We start from the raw sequence: 26,088 nt of genomic DNA, 5'->3' as shown, positions 1-26,088 counted from the left end.
ACTGAAGAACAAATACTGAGTATCCAGGTGGAGGAGTAAGAAGAAATTTGAACACAACTCCACCTATTCAAAAGGAAGCAGCGCCTCTAACTTTCATCTCTAAGCCACTGTGACAGGCTTTCTTTATTCATATGTGTGAAATCAGTTCTCAAGCCTTTTCTTCTAAGCTCATTCAATAATTCACTCCAGGTGTCTTATCACATAATACCTAGGGAATACCCATGTGCAGTTTTTCACCAAATTGTTTATGCAAATGGAAACCACATACCTCATAAAGATACCCTCCTTGAATGATTGTGACTAAGACATGCATTACACAGAGACAAAACAGAATTCAAAATGACAGTCATCCTAGCCAGACTCTGTTATGGGTAATTGTTGCCAGATATCATTAAACCCAAGTCAAGGTAACACAAGCCAGAAAATGTACAGTAGAGGAAAATAGTGTTAGAGGTAAACCCAGCACCTGGACACCTGGCCCATCCTGCATTCAGTGACTAGCCCATCTGAATTCCTACAGCATAAAAGTGCAGAATAAACTAAGTCCCAAATCTTTAACATTGGCTCTTGTTGCATCTTTATATTGTGCTACAAATATCTATTATGTTGTTGTCATGTGGGCATTGTGAATTACATTTTATTACCTTCATTAAGCCTTTTGATTTTACCTGTGCCCTTTATAATTGAATTGTCCCCAAGTATTTAAAATAATTAACAGCTTTTTTAAAAGTGGGGTGTGGGAAGGGGTGAAGAGATACTATGTTCTATTGAACAAATAAACGTAAAGCTTGATTGCTTGGTGAACAAAATTCTTGATCCCATTGGACAGTGAACAGGGTGCAGTAGATAAAGAAGAGACATTTTCTGATGTCTATTCCTTTTCCCCTCCAAAACTCTAACTTTCCACTGATTCAAATGGGTCTGGTGTGTTTATACTAGCAAGCTTATACACAAACTCGGACATGAACAACTTTGTATTTTAATTTCATTGATGGGGTAACATGACATCAGTCATTCTCACTGCTTTGATATCATAAGGACATAGATCACTGGGTTTTAGTTACTTGTGCTATCTTAGCCAAAAATCTTTCCCAGGACTAAAGCTATTCTTGGTGGCATGAAGTGGAAAAGATTTTGATCCGTCTCATTTATCTCTTCACCTTTGGTCATCAAGACTCTCTACTTTAGGAAAAAATTTAAATGATACATGGATCAGTGGGTACATTGATTTTTAAAAGCTGTCTAGTAACAACCACATACATTTTGAACATTTCTTTTTAATAGATCCTATTACATTTGATGACCAGAGGGAGTCAAACTATTTTTAATGCCTCTACCCCTAATACAGCCCCTGGGAACCAGTGGTGACCAGTTCTGTCTAATTTTTGAGAGGGAGTATCCAAGCACAATTCAGTGCCCAGTATGACCAAACCCACTATGGTTTGAAGTTGCAACATTGTACGCATTCAGAAAGAAACCTGATGGAAACTGGACCATGGTTGGTTATTCCCAAACTCCATTGAGCTGAGGCACACACAGAAGGAAGGGGTATGTGCTAAAAGCATAAATTATATCCTGGCATAGTGAACACATTGCAGTTGTACATTATCTCTGTCAGGCTGCTGAGGTAGTACTTAGTATCCTGCAGCACTAATTTTTGAACTGACTTCAAAGAATGAATGTCCTTTGAAACTACCTTGTTTACTCTTAGGGAGAAATGTACTAACATAAAGAGATCGGGGCCTCTGAGCCAAGATTCTCTCAGGGCCTAAACTTTTACAGTGTCACTGGGAGACTTGTGAGGTGCCAGTGAATGAATTATTTCCTGTGTGTTTTTAGTCATGTTTGAAACAGCATAGCCTCTTGGACCTGTCATAATTTTTTATAGTTGCCCAGAAATATGAACTTGCCTTTAACTTTATTTGACTACAGAGATATAAGAAAGAGCAACCATTTGTGTCTCTCAAAAGATTGATTATAATTAGCCCCTACAGGGTTATTTGCCAAGTCTCAGAGAGGGAGTTCAGCAGGCATTTCTCCTTCACTGAATGTTCTGGGAATTGGAATGTTTAAAGGTGTTCATGAAATTTAAAAGTCAACTACGTAGAGTGAAAAGGGTAGACAAAAGACTATTTATGGACCTCCGCTTCCGCCAAAGAGGACTAATAAGAATTAGATTCACCCTTTCACCTGAAACCATAATAATCATAATAAAAGACAACTTATGTGGAAGAATAGATTCCAAGATACTGGACATCAAGAAATGAAGGACAGTGATCTCCAAGAAACAGGAAACAAATGAAATAAATTCTTTGATTGCTCCAGCTTACTCCCTTGAGAGGGTTTCCAGGCAGCATAATGAAGGGGAACCCAGGTAGACCTGATGGACTCCTTGAGTTGAAGAGTTGGATAAGGATCCAGGGAGAGCCATGGTGGCTAAAGTTAACAAGATAAAGCACCAGAGAGGAGAGAGCTGTAGAGATATAGAACTCCACAGATCTAAAGAGTAGTCATTCATCAGAGTACTGATTGACCCTCAGATAGGAAACTACCTGAGATCAGGAAAGAACCATTCAAGAGGATTAGGGGGAATGGTCCTAATGTTCACACCTCATATAAGGCAAGAAAAGTGCCTATTCCCACTAGCCAGACTTGAATACCTCATAATTTAAAGGGAATTGGGTAGAATTCACCTAATTGTCTTATTTTATTAGTGGGGGAGTAAATAGCTGTAGGCTAAATGCTGCTTTGATCTCACCTAATAAACCTTGAAAACAAGACATAAAAGGATCCCCAAGTGTTTCCAAATAACTACACCCCAGAGTAAAGCTCATAGGTATATATAGAAATACAAAAATATCCAGTACCCAACAAGGTAAAATTCACAATGTCCAATATCCAATCAAAAATTACTGGATGTGCAAAGAAGCAAGAAAATACTACACATAATGAGAGAGAGAGAGAGACAACTGAAACAGAAGTTAGAATGTCAGACAAGAACATTAAAGTAGTTCTTATAACTATAGCCCATATGTTTGGAAGTTGTTTAGAGACATGGGAGATATAAAGAAGGGAAAATCAAACTTCTAGAGATGAACACTATAATGTCTGATGTGGAAAACACACTGAGTGGTATTAGCTAAATAATATTGGATGAGATTAATAATAAGTACAGTGGATGAGATTAGACATTGTAGAAGAAAAGAGTAGTGAAAAACTCTCCAAAATGAAACAGAAAAAAATTATAAAGAGCATCAGTGAATTGTAGGACATCTTCAACAGCCTAATGTATGTGTAACTGGAGTCCCTAACATAAAGAAGAGAGAGAGGAGGAAAGAAAAATATTTGATGAAGTAATTTACTTGGGCAAAGTAAATTTTGCCCAGTGATGAAAAGTGTAAATGCACAGACTCAAGAAGCTCAGTAAAGCCCAAGCACAAGAAATTTGAAGAAAATTACACCAAAACATGTCATAATCCCATTATTCAAACCAATAATGAAGAGAAAATTTAAAAATATCGAGAGGAATAAAAAACTCATGTGCAATTGAACAAAGATAATGATAATTGTAGATTTCTTATCAGAAACAATGCAAGTAAGAAGACAGTGGAACAACATCTTTCACATGCTGAATGAAAAAAGAATTTGATTAAGAACTCCATACCCAGCAAAAATATCTTCAGATATAAAAGCTGAAAGAATTCATCACTGGTAGACCCCACACTACAAGAAATGTTAATGAAAGACAGTAGGATAACTATGCCAGTTGGAAATATGGACCTGCACAGAAGAATGAGGCACACGAAAAATGGTAACTAGATGGATAAATACATAAGATTTTTTCTTATCATTTAAATCTCTTAAAGATCATTGACTATTTGAACAAAATAATAATAATACATCATCTGATTTATAAGATATACAACTGAGGGGCACTGTGTGGTGCGTTCAGTTAGGTGGCTGACTCTTGGTTTCAGCTCAGGTGGTAATCTTAGGGTCATGAGATCAAGTCCTGTGTTGGGCTCCATGCTCAGCATGGAGTTTGCTTGAGATTCTTTCTCCCTCTCCCTCTGCCCCTCCTGTGTATTCCCTCTCTCTTAAATAAATAAATAAATAAATAAATCTTAAAAAATAACATATACGACTGAAATAGCATAAAACAATAGCATAAACAGACAACAATAGCATAAAAAGCTGCGAAGGGAGAAATGGAAGTATACTATTATAAAGTTCTATTATACATGAAGTGATATAATATCATTTGAAGGTAGATTGTGATAAATTAAGAGCATATACTATAAACTCTAAAGCAATTAAATTAAAATAACAAAACAAAGACATGTAGCTAATAAGCCAACAAAAGAGATAAAATGGAATTGTAAAAATACTTAATCCACAAGAAGGTAAAAAAAAAGATAAGGGAACAAAGAACATATGAGACAAATAGGAAACAAATAGCAAGATCATAGACTTAAAACTAAGCATATCAGTTATGACATTAGATGTCCTAAAGACCCCAATAAAAAGGCAGAGATTTTCAAATTGTAAAACACAATTATAGTCTGCCTTTATTAAAAAAGACACAAATAGCCCAAAAGTAAAAGGATGGAAATTGGTATACCAAGCTAACACTAATAAAAAGAAAGCTTGAATGACTGCATTAATATCTGACAAAGTAGATTTGATTGCAAACACTGTCACCAGAGTTAAAGAAGTTCATTTCATGATAAAGTTGTCCGTTTATCAAGACGATATACTAATCCTTTTTACTTATGCACTGAAGTATATAAAGCATGAGTGGGGGGAAGGGCAGAGGGAGAAGCAGACTCCCCACTGAGCAGGGAGCTGAGGGCTTGATCCCAGGACCCTGGGATCATGACCTGAGCTGAAAGTAGATGCTTAACCAACTGAGTCATCCAGGTGCCCCTGCAAAAAAAATTTTTAATCCATAATTTTATTTAGAGACATTAACATTCCTCTTTCAGTTGTTGATAGAATAAATAGATGTAAAATCAGCAAGGAAAGGAAGATTTGAACAACACTACCAACCAACTTTACCTAAGTGGCATCCCTAGAATATCCAACAATAGAGAATACACATTCTTTTCAAGTGCACACAGAACATTTATCAATATAGACCAGATTGTGAAATATAAAACAAGTCCCAATAAATTGAAAAGGATCCAAGTCATACAAAGTAAATTTACAGGTCATAGTGGAGTTAAATTGGCATAAGGATATTCATATTATTTTATTATCCTTTTAATTTTTGTAGAATATGTAATGACCTAATCTATTATTTTTTTATATTGGTAATTTGTCCTTTTTCTCTTTTTTTCCCAGACTAGTCTGGCTAGAGGATAATAAGTGTTATTAATTATTGTTGTTAATATTCCCCATTGTTTTTCTGTTTTTATATCGTTGACTTCTTATCTTTTTATTTTTTTTTCTTCTTGCTTTGGGTTGAGTTTGCCTTATTTTCTAGCTTTTTTTTTTTAAGGTGGAAGCTAATGTGATTAATTTGAGATTTTTTTTTCTAATGTAGGCATTAAGTGCTGTAAATTTCTCTCTAAGAACCACTTTAGTAGTATGCCATAAATTTTAACGTGTTTAGTTCAAAATACTTTCTAATTTCCATTTTGATTTTTATATTGATCTAAGAATTATTTAGAGGCGTAGTGTTTAGTTGCTAAATATTGGGGGATTTTCCAGAGATAGTGGAAATGTAAGTCCTCTCCAAACTGATCTATGGATCCATGCAATGGCAATTAAAATCCTAGCAGGTTTTTTTTTTTTTTTGTAGAAATTGACAAACCAATTCTAAAATTTATATGGAAATGCAAAGCACCCAAAATAGACAAAGCAACTTGGAAAAAGAAGGGAAAAGTTGGAAGACTAAAAAGTAGGCCCTATTTGAGACTTACTATAAAGCTGTAGTAATCAAGGCAGCATGGTATTAGCATCAAGATAGACAAATGGGTCAATAGAATAGAATAGAGAGTCCAGAAATAGATCCATATGTACACAGACAACTTATTATTGACAAGGGGCATTCCATGGAGAAAGGTAGTCATTAACAAATGGTGATGGAACAATTTGCTATTGATATGCAAAATAATTACCTCCTATATTTTACATCATATGCAAACATTAAAATAGATCATAAACCTAAATTGAAAGTATAAAACTATAAAACTCATGGTTAAGAGAACAGGAGGAACTCTTAGAAATCTCACATTAGGCAAAGGTTTTCTAGGTATGACACCAAAAGTACAAACCATAAAAGAACACATTGATAAATTATACTTTATCAAAATTAACAACACCTGCTCTTCAGAAGCTTCTATTGGGAGAATGAAAAGACAACCCATAGACCTGGGGAGAATATTTGCAAAGCCTATATGTTTTAAGGGAGTTGTATCCAGAATATATAAAGAAACTTCAATGTTCAATAATAAGAAAATAAACAACTTAATTAAAGACATGCAAAAGATTTAAACATTTCACAAGAAGAGATGTACAGCTAGCAAATAAGTACATTAGGGAGATCATAGGCATCAGTAGGGAATACAAATTAAAAGCCAAATTAAAGACCGTATTGAGAGAAAACAAAACAAAACTTACATACAGGGAGATGATTTTACACTTGTATATTGTATTCACCTAATAATTTCTTAGCTCTCTACTTCCCTTTGCTTGTCAGGACACAACTTTGTCAGCTCATTTCCTTATAGACACTCTTTCTGCATGTTTCTTAAGTTGCTCATGGTCTTGTCTTTCACTCAATACAGGAAACATAAAAGGTAATAGAGCCAATATTCTTGTTAGTTCATGTAGAATAACTACTTGAGATTAAAGGTTTGTTGTGTACATTCATGCGGTTTACCTGTGATGTGATTCTTCAAAAGACTGGTATCTCATGACCTTGACTTGCTACAGGGCTCACAAGAGTCAACTGAAGAAATGAATATGTTTTTCCTGTTTTCTAGCTAGCTGATCCTACCAAAGTAGTTTGAAAGTGGGTAAATAAATGGAATGGATGACTTTGACTTTGTTAGATGCCTTTTATTCTATTATAATAGATGCACCAAGTTATGAATAACAGCAGCGGAAGAATATAGTCTGAACCTTTACACTTGAGTTGTACTTGATGTTCTTATTTTTCAGCTAATGTTGAAAATATTTTGTTAGTTGCCTAAAGGGTGGGGTGTCATGGCTTGCTTTGCAGTGGAGTTGGTAGTGAGAGATAGATAGGGCCCGCACAGGCCTGGAGGTGTGCCCTTCTCTGCAAATCCAGGGAGGAAACAGCCCAACAGCAGGGTGCCTGGAGAACTGAGACACATGTCTATCTTCACAGCAGAGATAGTTTCTGACTTAGGTTCATGTTCAGAGACTTGAGAAGCAACAAACACCCTGGCACATAGATCATTATTCAGGAGGCATGCATTTGCTGAGACCATCATCAGTTTTCAAGTCTGTATAAATACCTGTACCCCAGTATTCTCTTCTCAGGGAATCCTGCTCACCTCATTCTTTCTTCCAAATATTTTTTTCCCACACTACTCAGGACAGTGGTTGTTAGGCTGTCTTTATACACCAGAATAAAGAACTCCCCTATTTCAGACCCATCGAAACCATAGCTTGTAGGTCAATGCCTCCTTTTATTACCTCATTGTTCCAATCTATGCTGTTTCTTCCCACGGGGCTTCTTAATATCACTTGCAGCTAATGCAGAGCTATAGAAACAATTGAACACTTTTACCCATCTTCAGTATACTCAAATTTGAATCAATCCCATATATCCTACCTAGCCATGGGGGACTTTATAGGCATTTATATTCATTTAATATTTTCCTCAAGTTTTAACAGATTGATTTGTTTCTAAACAGCTGTCAATATGATTTCACTCAGAATTCTAATGGGTTGACAAGTCTTAGAGGGCAGTGTCTTAATGGCCATCTTAGTTCAAACTTCTATAACTTTTATCCCAATTTATGTTGCATAAGGCACACATTAGACAATTTTTTATAGGAGAGTTTATGGAATCTTGAAAATTCTTGACATAGGATTTGTGAAGTGAAATCCACTTTGTGGACTTTCATTCATTTTGTTCTGTATGTAAGAACTATCTTATCTGGAAAAAAACAAGCAATCCCTTCATTTGGGAGCCTACACTATATGTGATGATGTAAAGGAGACCTGCTGATTAGCAAGAATTAGCAAGAAGGGCTCCACACAATGGCAGAGGAGTTTCATATTGACAGTAAATGAAGAGTTAGTTATGCTGCAAAAGATTTGTTGACACTAACACCAATACTCATAACCAATGTATGGTTTTGACTGCTAATTTACTGATGTACAATATGTACACTGAAATACTCCTGTCAACTGGCCAGTCAATGGTTTCTTTCTCCTGAAGCAAAACCTACCTGAGAACTCAAATCATATCAGAAAATTGCTTGGCAAGCTGTAAGGAGAGTTAGTTGATGAAGTGTGACTTCAAGGTAGAATATCTTCATATATCTGTCTCCACCATTGGGATAGACTTGCCAAGAAGAATAGATGGGGGCCATCTTGCATGCCCTGTATTCTGACAGTGCAAGAGGCATTCCTCCTTGGCACCTCTCTTTCTAGTTTCCTTTTCGACCATACATTCAGCCATCAGATAGGTTCATATTTGGAGTAGATGTTCATTCTTGTTCACTTTTAGTTGTTCTTGATTACATTTCTGGACCTTAATCTTAAGGAAACTTCTTTGTTTTTAAGGCATTGTTTTTGATTCCCCACCATCGGCTACCAGATTTTCATAAGCTTTATACATCTCCAGAGGTACGCTCAGATCATGAAGTGTGATGAGTAAAAAGGGCCAAGGATGGTGAACAGTTCTGATAACACTAGCTGTTACCCTGTCCTTTCCTCTCACATCCAAGGCAGTGCTACTATAACAATAACCTTGAGTCCTTCCTAATTTACTTTAAGAACAAAACCTGTAAAACTTCAGTATTTAACTGTTTTTAGCAATGACTGATTTGCAGTACACCTCACTATTGATCAAGCCACTGAAGTCAACCTCTGCTGTCTCGAGGTAGTTTCTACAAATAGTTAATCCCACCTTTTGGGTTTTTTACTTGTTTCCTTCTCAGAGGAGAATATTTTTTTCTTAGTTCTGGGAAGATATTTCACTGTAGCCCTTTATGCATTGACAAAAAGAAGGCCTATTTCTTTAATGAAGAATTTTCCCTCAACATGAGAATCCAGCATCCTTCTGAGTTATTTTCCATGAGTGTACAGGGACCAAATATCTGGAGTCCCCTGAGTTCCAGTTAAGATAAGTCATCATAACAACACATGTTCTGATTAATATCCCATTTCCCTTAGCCATTGGTCCATGAAAACTCCTGTGACCCATTTGCTTAACAAATTTATGTGTATGTATTAACATATGGAGCGTCAACAATAAGGAAATGGTATAGTTTAGCAAGAAAAGCCATGAAATATTTGTTTTTCAAAACATTTTATATCCTTATTTTCTCAAGTAGTGAGATAACCCAAGGGTCTAAACCCTGCACTCCAATGTCCCTGTCAAAGGAAAACTACAAAAGTTTGATAAATGGAGGAGAGAATTGCAAAATTATTTTTTAGATGCCTGTTATTCTCATGTATCTGGATAAAACCTCACTAATTAGATTTAAAGGGTTTTGTTGCAAAACATTTTGATTGATATACTTAAGTGTCATTTTCTAGTTATCTTCAGAAGCTGTGCTGTAGGTTGACCCAACAAGAGTTATTGTGAGTTCAGCAATGCTGAAACCCAACATAATTGTTTTTTGGATGGATTTGGGGGAAGACTATTAACCATTACATGATATGTGGGTAGGAAGTGGTCAAATGGGGTGAACTAAAAATGTTCCTGCTCCTTTTACTACCGACTTATACTCTTGAGAGCATGGAAGTACAAAGCCTATTACTTACACATGGTTCTAGCTTCAATGAGTCACAGTGAATCAAAACAGTTAGCTCTTTCGGTTACAAACATCCATTTCAAACCAATGTATTTTTATATACTTTTAGGTTTAGTGAATATCTTTGTGCTTCTCTCAATATCTTTGTGCTACTATCATCCTCCTGTATATTTTTGTACTTTTGAAATTCCCATTGTAGTATCAAAACAGCAACTGAAATATATATATATATACACACATACACATACATATATATGCACACATATATATGAAATATATATATAAACAGATACGGGATATATTATATATAATTGTGTAAGTATATGTATAGCATATACATATATATGTATATTGCATAGGTAGATGATATAATCTATATAATACAACGTAAGATTGGTGTGTTTAAAATAATTAAATTGTGTTATACCAAAGAAAACTTCTAAAGTCATTCATGCTTTTTACATAGCCGTTTAGATTCCAGTCTCTTACCAAATAACTACATAGTAGAAATGTCAAAAGTATATTAGGTACACTTTGGTAATGACAAAATTAATCTTTTTAAACAACTTTTCCCTTGGAATTATTGGTATATAAGCTTTCATTGTTTCACTTTATCTTCTAGACATTTCGTTACACTCTTAATGTACCATTGTATTTTTAAAGGAACCCAGTCTGACAGAAAGGATTATAATTTTGGAACTGTGGAAAATGTGATTAAAAATAATTTCTTAGTATTCATGAAATAAATATTTATCTGTTTTCCACCTAAAATGTTAGATATTGTCAGATTCAACACAGGGGATGGGAGGAACACAAGTAGCAATGCATTCATCAAAAGAAACTCTATGAACATTATAAAAAATTCTTTAAACTAACAGCTGCCTTTGCAATAAATATGTGCCAATTCCAGGAGCTAGCCCTGTCTACATTGTTAATGCCCTTTCTTTTCTAGACACCCACACACTAGGAGAACCGTTAAAAATGCAATATCAAGCAAATATCGAAGCTTCCTCTTTGTGTTTATTCTTAGCATTCTCCACAGAAGGGCACCACGATCTTCAAGTGATGACATATGTATTTCATAAGTATTAGCCCTCTACAATACATGACCTGAGCTGAAGGCAGATGCTTAACAACTGAGCCACTCAGGCGCCCAGTACTAATTTCTTAATAAGAGAGTCACAACAGTAAAACACCTTGGGCAGTGTGGGGCAGAAGAGAGCGAGTTATTCACAGATTTTCAGTTTGGAAAGACCATGCTGTGTAAAGGGAAGGAGCAGGCAGAAAAGTTAGAGAATAAAACTTTAATACCATCATTATTCTCAGTGATAGCACAGATGCCATGGATCAAAAGAAAAGAAAACATTGGGCAAGGGTTGGAGCTAAAAACTGCCATCTTTTGTTCTGTTTTTATTCTGTGTATTGGATCAAATGGGTACATTTTAAGAGCTCAGCATGTTGGCATAGGCAAGGTTTCAGGAAGTTATATTCCCATAAATTTACTTACTCACTTATTCTGTCTGTTTGTCCATCTGTTCATTCATCCATCCATCCATCCACCCATCTATCTTAGCAGGGCTGTAGCATTAATATTCCATGCGGTGAAATTCACTTAGAATAATCATACTGTAATCATATCCGTTATCATTTGGGGCAAGGAGAAAGCAGGCAATATATGCTTTTGGATATTTAGTGATAACCATTTAAAATAGCACTTATGACCTAAAACAGTGAAATCTGTGCTTGGATAAATTCTATCAGCTATAGCTAAAATAATGTTTGTTTGTTTCTAGCATTTCCTCATTATTAAAAAACAAAACCAAACCAGAACCCACTTATAAGTCCCACAGAAATTCTACTAGACATCTAAAATTGGGTTTGGTTTTGCCACATTTATTCTTCCTTTCCATTGCTTACTGTATTTTGTTGTTTTCATAGAAAGTTGACTCAATACGGAGGCAGCTATGGTAGAGTTTCTGGAACCTAAAAATCTGGTTTGAATCCCAGCTCTGTTCTCAGCCAAGTCAGCTTATTTCTTTGAGCTTGGATGACAGTTGAATCAGGCTGTAAAAAATCAAAACCAAGAAAAATGAAAAAGAAAAGTGTTTACAGTTGTTTTTCAAGCCTGGTGCCAGATTCCTATGAGGCCTGCCTCGTAGATGATCTAGGAATAAACATTATGACAGATAAACACATTTTTAGAGTCAAATCACGTTAAATCGAAATTTAAGCCTCTTCGTAAAACAATCATCTTTAAACAAAATGGTTTCATACAGCATCTCCACTTACCTGTAGGAGGAATAGCGTGGGAAGTGTGGGATAAACAAGGCCACACTGTTGTCAGTTTCCACCTCCTTTTTCTCCAAATGAAGTTGCTGAAACATTTTTTGTTGTTCATTTCCATAGAGTAAATACGTTTCTGTGAATTCATACAGCATGTGCCTCAGGATTCAGAGCCTCTGTGGCTGCCCCTTTGTGAGACGTAAGAAGTCTTTGGTCAAAGGGTGGGTGGGTGGATGGCACTCGCCTAGGTATTTTCTCGAATTATCTCAAGTTAGGTGAAGATATTTTCCATTTCTGCTTATCAGTCATAAAAAGGTGGGTGAGTTTAACTGCTTTTTGTGGCCTCCAAAAAGCCAACATAGATTTACAATCAATGGAATTCAAAGACCCTAGAACAAAAAATAATCCTTCATCTCAGTTAAATACCGAGTGGCCACTTACTTGTCTTCAGGAACTTATAAAATAAAAGTAATACTTTGTGGTCTTACCCAATTTTAGCTTAAAATGTTTACCCAATTTTAGTATAAATTGAAAACAAAGACACAAAGCCACACCACAACAAAGCAAATATAGGACACTCAGGGATGAGGGGAGGAAGTGTGGAGAGAGTGAGGAGCAAGCCTGCCTTACAGAGCATGTCAACGCCACCTGCAAACATGTGCCTCTTCTCCAGGACATTAGTGTCCCCAGTGGGGCAAGTTCTTCAAAGGAAATACACGTTTTTGACATATCCTACCTTGCTCTTGAATAAAATAAAAAATAAATACATCTATGATTTTCTTTTTAATTTTTGTTTCCTGCTATGAAAAGATTTTCAAAAAGGGTGGCAAGAGACTTCCTACTCATCGTTATGCTTCTGTATCTGTCTCATCTACCTGATGCTTATTTAATTCACTTCCTTTCAGTTAAAAAATAATTTGTTGAGCACGTGCAATGTGTCAGGCAGTGTGTAATATACGCACAGAGTTATGAAGATAAGTGATGTTTTCCCTGCCCTCAAGGAATCTACATCTTGCAGGTAGCTGTGATATGAGGCACCTTACAGCAAGTGCCCTAAGAGATTTATGAACGGAAACTACTTTCGACAGAGCAAGTGTTTGGGAAGGCTAGGATGGTCATTCAGGTCCCAGACCCAGCTACAGAGCATCTTTTACTGTTGGTTGTACTTAATGAACACAGGCGCAGCTTAGACACGTTTCCTTTATATACCTCTTCCCTCCATGCCTTGACCAGAAGACTGTGGAGGGGAAGGTGGAGATCCACAGCCAAGTCACTTCTCATCTCACTCAGAAGCAGTGCCTAGAAAAGGAGAAAGGTCTTCTTTCAGGAGCCTTTGGGGTCCATTAGGATCCTAGATGGACTTCTTTCCATCTCTGGAGAAACCCTGCAAGCTGGACAGCTGGCCACTGTTCATGGAGGCCACATGAAAGGAGATGTGAATCCCTTCCCTTGTTGGCTAATTGAGGCTCACTGGGTATAACAGTGGTCCTTGTCAGCTCTCCCTAGCATCCTTCCAACCAATTGATCAATTATTAAAAAATCAACCTCAGACTTATATCATCATAATAAAATTGGGTTTTATATTTGAGGGTGTGGGGACATCTCCTAAGGTGGTTAGTGCTATGATGATTGAAAGGAGTTTCATTACATATGACCTCAAACGGATAATGGTGGGGCCAGAGCGCTAAGGAGGAGTGCTGTCTGGCAACTCCCACCCAGACCAAATCGCGCAGATGATCAGAATCAGGGGGAGGTTTCTAGTCCTTGATTTCAGCTTTCGTTTCACCCCTTTCCCTCCCTGGGAAGTTCCAGAGAGGCAACTGGTCACTTCCCTCACTGCCAGTGCTAACATCAGAGTAAACTGGTCAGAAGTTTTTCTCTTTTCTGTTACTTCTGCTGAATGGGTGAAGGTGCTGTCGAAGGGTAAACATGCATGGGACCAGAATGAAGAAAGGAACAACAGGAGGATTGGATCAATGGCCCCTGGAAAACTGAGAATTGAAAATAATTACAAAAGATCAGATAGGGCTCTCCTATTTCTCAACTAGTTCACTGCCTAATTTCAACTAAGTCTCCTTTAGGACAGTATCTTAGTCTTTCAAGTCGAATATGAAATGTTCCTTATCCACTAATGACGCCTAACATTTCTGTAGGTAAATGGTGTAATCCTTAAAAACTAAGCCACTGTACTCCTCTTCCTTTGGAGCCCTGCACAGGAGGGAACCCTCTCTAACTATAAGGCATGATGACTTGCAGTCCCTGCAACATTCATGGGAAGCAATAACACGTTGGTTTTTGTTTGTCTGCTTGCTTTTTAGAAATTCTGTCCAAGCCTAGTGAGCTTGCATGGGGTAGAGTATGCCAGGTGGAAAAAAAAAAATCCACTACCGTCTATTTCCATTAACTTAGTCCTGTTTCCATCTTTGTCTTCTTCTTCCACCACCTCACTCTGGGTCCAGTAGAGAAGTCAGGTGATTTACCCATCTCCATAATGATTTCAGTTGGGACACATCTTGCTTTAAATCTTCTTGGGGAAGCTTCTGAGGGGGAGGTGGGTGTGCAAAAATTCTGAGAGAGGAATATTGCTTCTGGTATGGAAATGGTTGGGATTTGATGAATCTGATTTCTTCCAATCCCACTGACCCCTGAGGCATATTGGCCAGACCTGGCAGTCACTGTCATCTTGGTTGCAAAATAAGGTATTTTAGTATCCATATTGCATGAACCAAATGTTTGATAATCAAGTTGAAAGTAACTATGAAGATTTTGAATGTAACCAGTGTTTAAAATTCTCCACTGAGAGTTTCCCTTTATGAACAGAGCAAACGGTGCTACAAAGGAGATAGCAATGACTAGTATGGAAATGTTTAATTGATCCTCCCCCCTTTTTTTTGTTCCACAGATTTTCTTCTCCTCAGACCTGGAGGGTGGAGAAGGGTGGGGGGAAAGGCAGCATTGACACTTTTCTTTTTCTTTTTCTTTTTTTCAGATTCAGAAGAGTAAAACACACCTCACATACAATAAAAGAGGCTGCCAGTGTCTTGCATCATTTTAGCTGAGCTTCTTCATTCTCCTTCTCCTCCTTCCACAAAGACCCATATCTAGGGAAGGTGTCCAACTTTCAGAAACAAGCCCCCCTACACTTGGCCTTCCCTCATGCCACCTCCTTCCAAGAGACGGCTCTCTGGGAGCGGGTTTGAGGTCTAAGAACTCTGGGGAAATCCTCCCCCAGGCAAATAAAACAACTTGAGCTTTTTGCACAAACAGAAACAAAACATGAACGGTCTTCCTCAGAATTCTTTGCTAATGCCCTGGCTTTCAAGGCACCTGTCTGGCCTGATGAGGATGGACATCCTGGATATGCTGAGGGCAGCCTGAAAAAGCCACGTGCAGAGTAATTGCCATTTTACTACTGTCGATGCCGTTCCTTTAAACTGTTATTTTTGTACTGGCTACTGATGGTGGATACAGCCATGCTGGCCCTTCATCACAGCTAAGATGATGATTCCAGTCTCTGGTTGTTCCTTTCCTGAGTCAGGAACATTCTTTTTCTCCAATTTTCTTTCAGACTTAAAAATTGTTCTTATGCTTGTCTTTCCATTTATATATGAAATTCTTTTTTTAAAAGAGATTATCCTATAGGACTCTTTATTTGTAAATGCTTAATTTATCTGTGTATTCATTAATATAAACCTGAATGTTTCCACTGATGACTATACTGTTTAGGTGGGAGACACATTGTTTTCATTGGGTAGCATCCATGACTAAGTGGTTACTGAAATTTTTACCACTGGCCAGTCCTCTTCTTTTGGATATTTATGGTTTCACTTAATCACTCTTCTTTCTATTCAGGGAAGTGCTAAGGGAATTAGTATCAGGGAGATATGTCAAATACTTCTTCTCATTTTAGTGAGTCTTTAAAAATAACACATAGGAGATAATTAATAGCACAAATCAAAAGAAAGATTCGTGGATGTAGCATGGAAAGAGAATAAAGATACACTGCCTGAATCCAAGTCAAAAATGGGATGCAGTGGAGTCTAAGTAAAGGTTGATGTTATGAGTCTCAGTGGTGTGATTTGGATAAAACTCATTCTTAAAAGGTGGTTATGGTTCACAAAGAAATCTTTGAGTCCTTCCCAAGGGGAAACCCCATGACTATGCTGGTGATGGAGTGGGGTTAGTAATAGGGACAGAGAGAGCTAGATGGTAGGCTTAGGTGTATTCCCCATTGCAGATTTAATTTCTACATTAAAAACACCCAAACAAACATTTAAAGAATCTTCTTATTACTAAAGCAAAATGTTGCTATTTCTTCAGACAGAAAGAAGACTGTGTATGTAGTCTATAGGGCCTCTTGCCTCACTGAAATATTCCCCAACAGAAAGATCTGAAGAACTCTTGTGTAAAATGCCCAGTTTGTACTGATATTTAAATACTGTTCTTTGGTCAGCTTTACATTTTGCCGTGTAATAACACATATTTTTCTGTTGCTCCCTCTGCTTTTCTAACAGTAACCACAGTAAATAATGTGGTCACAAATTCAAATCAGGGGCCTAGTAGGTCAAGTAAATGCATAAAGCAAGCCATGTAGTATCAGAGTTATTGTGATCAATGGCGATTGGTACCAGCAAGGCAGTAAGGAGCAGTAGGCACTGTGAGGAATTGGAGCTTTCTGTACGTTGAAGTGTGTGTTATGGAAAGGGGGCAGTTACTAGTCAGCAACAGGATTAGTGCTATGTAGGAATGGGGTTCCTAGATACCTAGGATTCTATATAAACCCTCTCCAAATTTTTAAATGTTGGCGATGAGTTCAGCAATCTCCAAAGACTGTGCTGGTCAAAACAAAGCATGCCTATGACCTGCACTCCATCCATGGGACATCAGTTTGCAAACTATGCTCTTTGAGGTGGTATGGTTTTGTATAGGAATGAAATACAACCAGAGCATGTCAAATTTTTCATCTTGGAACCTAAACATTTTACCTCATTTCTGTTCTGTACTTTTGTATGTAGAGCTTTGCAGCCGGTCAAAACAGAAAGCTTACAACTTTCCTTTTATACACTTAACAAGTAAGACTAAACAATATCTGAAAAAGAAACAGGAATATAGCCATTTTTTTCTAGCAACAATAAAGATGGTAATGTTTTCCATTTGCTTTAAGTCATTAATTAGCTGAAAAAGAATGGGAAGAGAGTTTCATTCAGTATAGAACTCTGTTTGGAATTCTCAGTGTGGAGAAGCAAAACTCCATGTAACTTACCTTTGAATCCTTAAAAAGTATTTTGAAGGGACACTGAGTAAAACTGCAAAATTATCTACTTTTTAAAAATATAAACCAATGTATTATTGTGGTATACATTAATACTGGAGTTGATAAAACATTGAAATTAAGATCCCAAGTCAGTATTGACTGGAAGAACAATATTTCCAAAGCGCTGGTGCACTTTCTTGGTCTTTTTGTTCTCTTGTAACAGCTTCCAAGGGAGCAGTGATATGGGACACACATCGCATGGAGTCTGGCATCTTAGTATTACACTGTCACGTCACTTAGAAAGCAAGGGCTTACACACCTGAATTAAGAATTGCCCAGTATGTGGAGAAAGCAGTAGGGACATTTCCACCATTGACAAACCACAATTTCTACATGTCCCTGGGTGGAACACTTTCCAAATGAAGCTGACCCTAAAGTTTGGGTCCCTGTGTCACCAAAGAGCTCCACATCCAGGTTTTGTGGATGAGGTGTGTTTTGAGGCATAATGACCGATCCGTAAGGAGGTCTTTGTTCCATCTTTTATTCATGCCAACCTTTCTTAGATTATGAACCCTAATAACTTATGGCAGCAGGCAAGAGACTCATTTCTAACCCATTAAATTTGAATGGATTTTCTTCCATTATCCATTTCATTCTTGGAGCTTTTAAAAACTATTGAAAACATCTGATAGGATCCCACTAAGGACCTGATATACTTAAACAGTAAAATAGTATCTAAACATCTGAGAGCCAAAGAAGAATCTAGTGTACCTGTTTATTTCATTTGCAGAACTAAAGCCATTGTATTATATTTTCCACCTAGAACCATGCCTTTAGTAAATTAGAAGAGTGAACAAGTCAAGAGCAACATTATGATGGGTTGTGAGGCAGAATGCAGACAAACAAATGGAGACCAATTTTGTAATCCATATTTTGGGAGTAAGAATACTGGTCTTTTTGTATCACTTCTGTCATGGATCACTTTTCTTTAGATAGATGATAGATAGATAGAATATATATTTTTTTCTATTCTTCACCTTTGAGCAGAGACTTACATGATAAATGACTTCATAATGTCCCCTATGGACGATGGGGAGGAAACAAAAGAGAAAAAGCACTAAATCTTTTTCTCATAACGAGAGAGAGAAGATTCTGAGATTAAAGCCTGTGTATGCAGTACTATGTCCCCAATAAAGGGGATTCCAGTTGGAAACTTTGTTCTGATTCTGAGATCCCCACACATCCCAGTAGGAGTTACAGTGCTGCGCTCCCCCCCCCCCCCGGCAAGAGGGCCCAGCACACAGTCAGCATTCAGAAAGCAGGCGCACAACCGTCCAGCTGCATTCCACTATCCACCCGTGAGTGCCAACAAAGCCCAACATCTCCTATATGCCAAGCATATCACGAAAGGCTTACTTTCTAAAGATATGCAGACATACCCTAGTGACATCAGTAGCTTATCATAAGGGATAGAAATTGCAGGTGGTTTGGGGGAAAATTGTCAGAGCCAAGTTTATGAAAAAAATAATAAAAAAATGAAAACCTCTCTATGGCTTTTGGATCTAAGAAAAATAAAATAAAAACAAAACAAAACAGGATTTATCTGAAATTGTTCTTCCAAAAGGGATGATGACACCAATCTATATGAAATACCAGTGGATTTATTTATAATCCAAGTTGAAATAGTTAAAATCCAAAGTGGACCAACTTGCAGCAAATAAGAGATCCTGTATGTGCAGCGTGGGGAATCACTGCCCAGTTTTGCTCTGCTGATATTATGGTGGGTACAGCACTGAACCACAGCAAAATTGGACATTAAAGAACGTAATGTTGCAATAATGATGTTATATTGGATCTTATGTGTGAATAAATGGAAAGTAATACTTATGATTCATCAATATTGCTCCATCATTAAAGGCCTCATTATCACTTAGAAAATGAACTTAATGAAAAAAATGTAATGAACAGCACAATGTTTCTATGAAACATCCCTCTGAGAGCCAGGGACATATTACCTGCCAAGAACAGATTTCAGTTGTTAAGATTTCCTCTCACCAAAGACCCTGAGCATTGGAGGTGACAGTAGAATTAGAATGGTAGCGGAGCCACCTAGAATATTTGACAGAGTTCAGTTAATTTGGGTTCAGAGAGGTTAGAAACAAATGGGAAGCAGTCCTCTGGATATTCTCATTAGACATTTGTAAAAGACTGCATCCTTCTCCAGGAAAGTCTGCCGTCATCAAGAATTGTTTCAATGAAAGAACAACTTGCTTTTACATTAAACAAGAGTGGGTACAGTGGGGGAGACCTGGACTGAAAAATTCATGAAAGTCAATTTAAACATTATTAATTCCTCGTTATTTTAACTAATCCGCCCCCACCTCTCCCATTTTTCATTAAAATATTGCAGATGTATTTGAGATGAATTTACATTTATTCTGGTTCCTGTTCCCAAGTAGAAGCGGATCAACACTGGCCATGGCTGGCTTCCCTCAATGAACTTGGACCCAGCCTAGACTGCTATCCCCTGAGCCAGGAGGCACAGGGGTTGGTGTGGGGGCCCTTTCATCTCCCTCAGGGCACACTTATTCAACCTCCTTTGGGAAGAGCGTGAATCTCTGGGGATAAATGCTGGCTGGAGCAGGCCAGTCGGTGCCCTCATGGAGGCCCTCAACTTTGGTCAGCTTCAGCCATGATCACTGAACTTCATCCACGTACTTTCATTGGAGTGGGCTTCTTAACCTGCAGGAGCATTTCCCTGTCAGGTTATGGTGCCGGATAATTTATTTAAAATAAAGCCCATTAAAACCCAAAAGCTATGGATTGGCTTTTAAATAGATTGCCCTGGAGGCACATTATTGTAGAGTCTTTGCTTCTCTGTCATGATCTATCTTGGGGTAGGTATTTGTATAGTTGTGTCCTTGTCTTTGAGTGAGTATATGTATGATGGTACAGAGACAGAGTCACACATTGATATACATAGATTTATAGTAAAAACTACAGTCGTAGGTACCGTCCAGTAGCTGATTCTAGAGATAGAACTGTAGAGTATACATTTTCCTTTTTTTCTTGCTTTGATATTTTTATACGATTTTATATGCTGTAAAAAAATTTTTAAAAATATTTGCTATTTTCATTTGTAGAGCTCGGTTGGGTTTTTATCGGCTCTGGTAACCACTGGTCAGCCAGATTCCTCCCCCTACCTAATTTAAGGGTCCTCTCCCTTTTTCATACCTTTCTTTTACCTTTCCCTTTTTTTCTTCTCTCATTTTTCTACCTTTCATAAATTCCTTCTTTCGCCTCTGTCCAGGCAAGCCATTCTGCCTGTGGTATCATTTTCGCACAAGGAAACACACAATAATGGGGGAAAGAAAAGCATCTTCTTCCAGTGTAATTAACATGAGGAAATGTTGGGTGCCAAGGGTGAGGTAGGTAGTTGGGGAGTAGGGAATAGATTGGAGAAAGGAAGCAGGAGAAAGGAAATCCTCATGGGAGATCAGTTACCCGAAGCAAGGTGACTCACTTTGAGGCTAATGTAATGCCATCATTTTCCCTCAGTATAGAGCACAAATTTTGCCCTCACAGGGTTTTTCCCCTTAGGATGGCAGGGGGTCTGTAGACCCTCTCCTGGTATGGGCACTGGCCCTATATGAATGGATAACTCAGCTCATCTCAGCCTTAGATTTTGTTGCGGTTCAGCTGGATTTGTGGGAGGTGTCTGGATTAATACCAAGAATGTTTAACAAGATTCAAAAGAGGGAGGAAAACAGAACCAAAACCCCAAAACTCAGTCCAAATCTTGCCAAATAAGTAGTTCTTTGGAGGGATAAGGAAGAGATTTCTGGATGTGTTCTGAGAATGGTCCTCCAAAAGGGAAGATGGTAAAATAGACTTGTGCTTATTTTTACAACAGTGATAGAATGTACTTCCATGATGTAAAATAGGTCTCTAGCAGATAAAATGCAGGTTGCAATTTGCATTTGTATATCATAGGAAAAGAGAATGGCCATCCATTCTAAAGAAGAGTGTTTTGTTCCCGATGATGCTGTTTGCACTAAAACTATTCAAATACCATAGCATCACACCTCCAAATGCAAAAATAATTCCTAAAGGTTCATGTAAAACAGAGATGCTAAACTGCTCTCAATAAACTTAAGATGTGTTTATTGTAAATCTTTATTGCACGGATGAGGCTGACAGTCTGTTGATGTATAATTCCCCCCATCATCTACTGATGAATAAGTACCTGTATGTTCTTCTGATTACCAAATAAAAACAATGAGTTAATCTCTCGGTTGGAATTTGAAAAATCATATGCTGTTTTTTCTTTCTTTTCATGTTTTCTGTTGTTGTCTGTATTCTGTCCCAGATATGGGGCTGTCCAAGAGCTCACTCAACCATCTGTCTCTTTTGTATTCCTCCGAACGCCACATAATACCCAGGTACCAAGGTGCCTTTGCCTGCACAATAGAAGTTACACAGTAAAGCTTGGCTCATGTCATCTTTTTTGAGGGACGAGATGGATGGGTTATCAGAAGCTCCTCGGGACTTAAAAAGTGTCAGCATTCATGAAATGAAGCTGGCTTCCATATGTTTAGTTTTCTTCTGGGTACGATGACATGGTTTGACAATCTGGTGATGCCAGTTTTCAAATTCCAGACTTTTCGTCTTTCTCTCTTAAAAGGCCTGCCTGGCAATATTTTCTTTCTCTCCAACGGTGAACATAAGGGGTTTCACTTGGGAACAGTCATTACCCCTGTTTGTGGGAGTACTGGTGGTTTACATCCAGGATGGCACCTGGCCCGCCTCCTTCACACCAGCCATGAAGAGGGACTTGTCTAGTGGGGAGGTTGCACCTGACACAGAGAGCACGCTCCTCCCTGGGCCACCTCCCCATGCTATTCCTGCATTGTAACCCCACTGGATTATTACTCTGACAAAGGGGGCGTGATGGTCTTCCAAAGTGGCTGTGTTTGCCATGCATTGAAACATATCTTTAAAATTCTTTTTCTGAGAGCAGAAACAGAACTTACTTGTTTTTAAAAATACAGGAAAGTATAATAAAATTAAATTCCCTTGTAATACCCTATTCAACAATCATTCACTGTCACTTCTTTCCTCACTCACTTCCTTATGGTTTTTGCTCCATGTTTTTACACAGTGGAGGCCATACAGTGCAGTATATTTACCTTTGTGTTACAGTTTGTTCACATAACATTGAATTATAAGCACTGTCCCATTTAAAAAAAAAAAAACTCTTTATAAGTTCAGGGGCAAAATAATAATTCATTTCATGGCTCTTGCACAGTTTACTTAACCAACTCTCTGCTGTTGGACAATTAAGTTACATGTTTCTATTTATTTATTTATTTGTTTTGCTGTTGTAAATCATATAGCAGTGGAGTTCTTTGTATGTAAGGCTCTGTCGCGTTTCCGAATATCTCCATTGGACGAATTTCTAGATGTACAGCCACTGGGTCAAAGCTTGTGAACATTCCTTTGACTCGTCATTTGCTGGCCCAATTCCAAAGCACGTTCAAATATTAAAACAGCCATATTTAAAGAGCATATAGTGTTGCCTATCTGAATAGCTCTGTGCTTTTGGTTATTGTTCTCTGTGATGAACAGAGATCCAGTTACAAAGCAGGCATAGTATTGATGGTGGGTGTGTTGGGCAGGAAAAAAGTGTTATTAAACACTGTGAATACGGAGCTCTAATTGATATGCTGTTGGAAAACGACTCTTAGGGAAGTATGGGTGGGTTTGAGGCCCTCCAGACTCCTTCAGTGTTGCCCCAGCCCTGAGCAGAACGTGGACTTCTCTTGAGACTCTTGTGTCAAGGATGGGAAGAGGCAGAACTGGGATTTGTTCTGAGGCAGCAGGTAATGGCTTGTTGCCTTCTGCTGCACCCCAATTGGAACACAGAGAAGGTATTGGTAGATGTGCTGAGCCATAGAGATCAGAGGTTGTGGGTATCACAAAGGCAGACGCTGCAAAATGCGAAAAGGAAGGGATTGAAAATACCCAGTGGGGTGATAGACGCTTTTCCTCCTTCAGTCTTTCAGCACCACCTCTGCCCGTGGGATCTGCCTGCTTGGCATTGTAACAAGATTCCTATTGTTGCACCATTACTAATGATGACGCTTGATCTCAAGGGCTCTTAAACCACCCTTTCCTGGCAGGTTGTGCTGGGCTGTGCTCACCCTGTTTTGCAGAAGGGAAATGATTTGTTCGACATCAAGCTGTGTTATCACTGGGCTTTACTGCTAACCTCTCGGCCCTGAGTCTTAGGTGTGTGTATTGGCCCCAAGGTTGGTTGTCACTTCCATCAATGTCCTCTGCTCCAGACTCTTGATGAATTGGATGCATTGCCCTTTAGCTGAACCAACCAAGGACATTCATCTGAAATATCTGAAAGCTATGCGTTTGTCAAAAGATACTTCCAGTCACACAAGCTGCAGTGATGACATTTCTGCCCCGAGCTGACCGATTGGGTTGTTTATTCTTTGAACATTCACATGCCGTGGGTCAAGGACGATGTAATCTGTGACCTTAAAATGCTTATCTTCCAACGATGACATATTAGCGACTTTACACACACACACACACACACACATCCCTTTCTTTCGAATATAAACTAATAATAAACACTATATTGCACTGCACAGTTTGCTAAGCACTTGTACGTGTGAACTGTTCCTTGATCCTCCTGATTATTAACTGAAATGGATGTTTTTAAACTTTTAGAGATGAGGAAAATGAAGCTTGACAATGGCAGCCCTGATGTAGTTGTTTATTCATGGTTTCATTTTACCTACTTCATTTATAAAATATTTTGGAATTCTAAAATCACATAAACGTCATCAATTTTTTTTTAAATTAAGAAAGCAGAATAAAATCAGAGACAGGAAGTAGCTAGTGTAGATGGAGTAAACCAGGGTAAATGTGAGTGTGCAGTCATGCAGGCTGAATAGGCCTCCCCAGTTCCCAGCACTATGTCATAAATTGGATCTGAGTTTCCTGGAAACCTAAATAAAAATGAAAAGAAATCATGTACAAGATTCACATCATCCATGAGGATAAAGTACACTGGTTGTTCAGAAGCAAGAATGCTTCCCCTGATGACTGAAATATCTTCTATAGGTATTTACTGAGTGTGTGCTTCTCACTCATGGCCCCAGAGCAGGCTCAGCTGGGAGCCTGAGAAATGCCCATGTCTGGGACCCACCGCAGATCCACTAAGCAGCATTTCTGGGGGGAAGTGCCTGGGTCTTAGCATATTTTCTTTACAATTCCCCAGATGATCCTAATGTGTAGCCGGGATTAAAAAGCCCTATGAATTCCCAGTCACAGAGCAGCATCCCAAATAGATTTCTACAATAAATCCTAGGGAGAGTTCTATGGTTCCCAAGACGTTCTGTTGGCATGGAACAGTAGGGCACATTTTGGAAGCTGATCTGGACCTAGATCTTCCAGCTCAGTCTCTGATGTTTTCCCTGGGAATGGGAGCGAGGGAGGGGGTAGAGTTTTAGAACATGAAACTTACAGAAGTTGAGTATTATTTCCACAAATGGAACCATGAGTCAAGTGTAGGTAATTTGGTGGCTGCGGCATGGGAAATGGTTTCAGGAACACAACCTCAGTGAATGGGGAGCCAGTGGGAGGTTGACTCAGACCCTAACCACCCCTAGTGGTCCATGATGTTACCTGAAGGGCTGGGGAAATCGTAAACAGGTTTATTCTATGTCTCCACTTGCTACCTGTTTGTGACTCATGATTAGGAGAGGCGTGGATGATTTCTCCCTTTTCCTGATATATTGGGCATTTCATCAAGCACACAGAAAAAATAACTCCACGTCTAGAGGGCTTGCAGTTCTACTGTTCCACTGACCCATGGCTCCTGGAGGTTCCCATGTCATTCAGCGTCTGCAAAGAACATACCAAAGGGATGAAAAGCTGCCTCAAGAAAAAGCCCTCAAACTGCAGATTTTTGGAAGATCACTGTAGCTCATTTTTTTAAAAAATTGCACAAAGCATTTCTATGAAATCACCTGGTACTAGTGAATGTTTCTACAAGTAATAACACTGAAAGCTTATCATTCAGTGCTCTGCAAGTTTTCAAATGCTTGCATAGGCAACATTACGTTTGCTCTCTCAAGTTCTCAAGAGTATCCGTGGAAAGAGGAATGCCATATTTTCCAGTAGTGAGACAAGAACAAGGAAATTTCTATCACACACAATTTTCTAAGCCTGCCTGAAGATCAGAACCACCTGGGGCACTTGTCAAACATCCAGGCCCTTCAGGAAATGCTGGCTTACCAGTGCTTGGTTGGGTCTGAAAATCTGGTTTAGTTCTTTTTTGTTGAAATTATTGCTTAGGTTTTTCTTACCTTTGGCAAATTTAGGATAACTGCACTTGAAAGAAGTTTGGATAATAGGTTTGTCAAAAAAGAGCAAGAGTCTTGGGAAAAGTTTCTCTAGGTTTGAACTCTGAAGGATCTTGACTTAAATATTGTCCCAAACACTCAGTAGCTTTGTGCAAATTACTTAAACTCCTTTTGTCTCCAAATTCCACAAAATGGGAATTAT

The 26,088-nt window shown here is 38.3% G+C and overlaps 1 protein-coding gene across 4 annotated transcripts in view; it reads left to right on the top strand.

Moving 5' to 3' along the window:
* Positions 1-26,088, top strand: part of PDE1C (phosphodiesterase 1C) — a 283,357-nt gene that overhangs the window by 233,575 nt on the left and 23,694 nt on the right. The window contains exon 17 of one of the 4 annotated variants that reach the window (XM_035020858.1): positions 15,235-21,812. The exons of the other annotated variants lie outside the window; for them this stretch is intronic. Within the exon in view, the coding sequence (XP_034876749.1) occupies positions 15,235-15,248 (14 nt within the window). The 3' untranslated portion in view covers positions 15,249-21,812. Of the gene's footprint in view, positions 1-15,234; positions 21,813-26,088 lie in introns of those variants that run through there. 4 annotated transcript variants of the gene reach the window in all.

This window comes from Mirounga leonina, unplaced genomic scaffold, assembly GCF_011800145.1.
Source record: "Mirounga leonina isolate KUSES-001 unplaced genomic scaffold, KU_Mleo_1.0 Mir_174, whole genome shotgun sequence".
Lineage (NCBI taxonomy): Eukaryota > Metazoa > Chordata > Mammalia > Carnivora > Phocidae > Mirounga > Mirounga leonina.
This window is presented reverse-complemented; position numbering and strand designations above follow the sequence as displayed.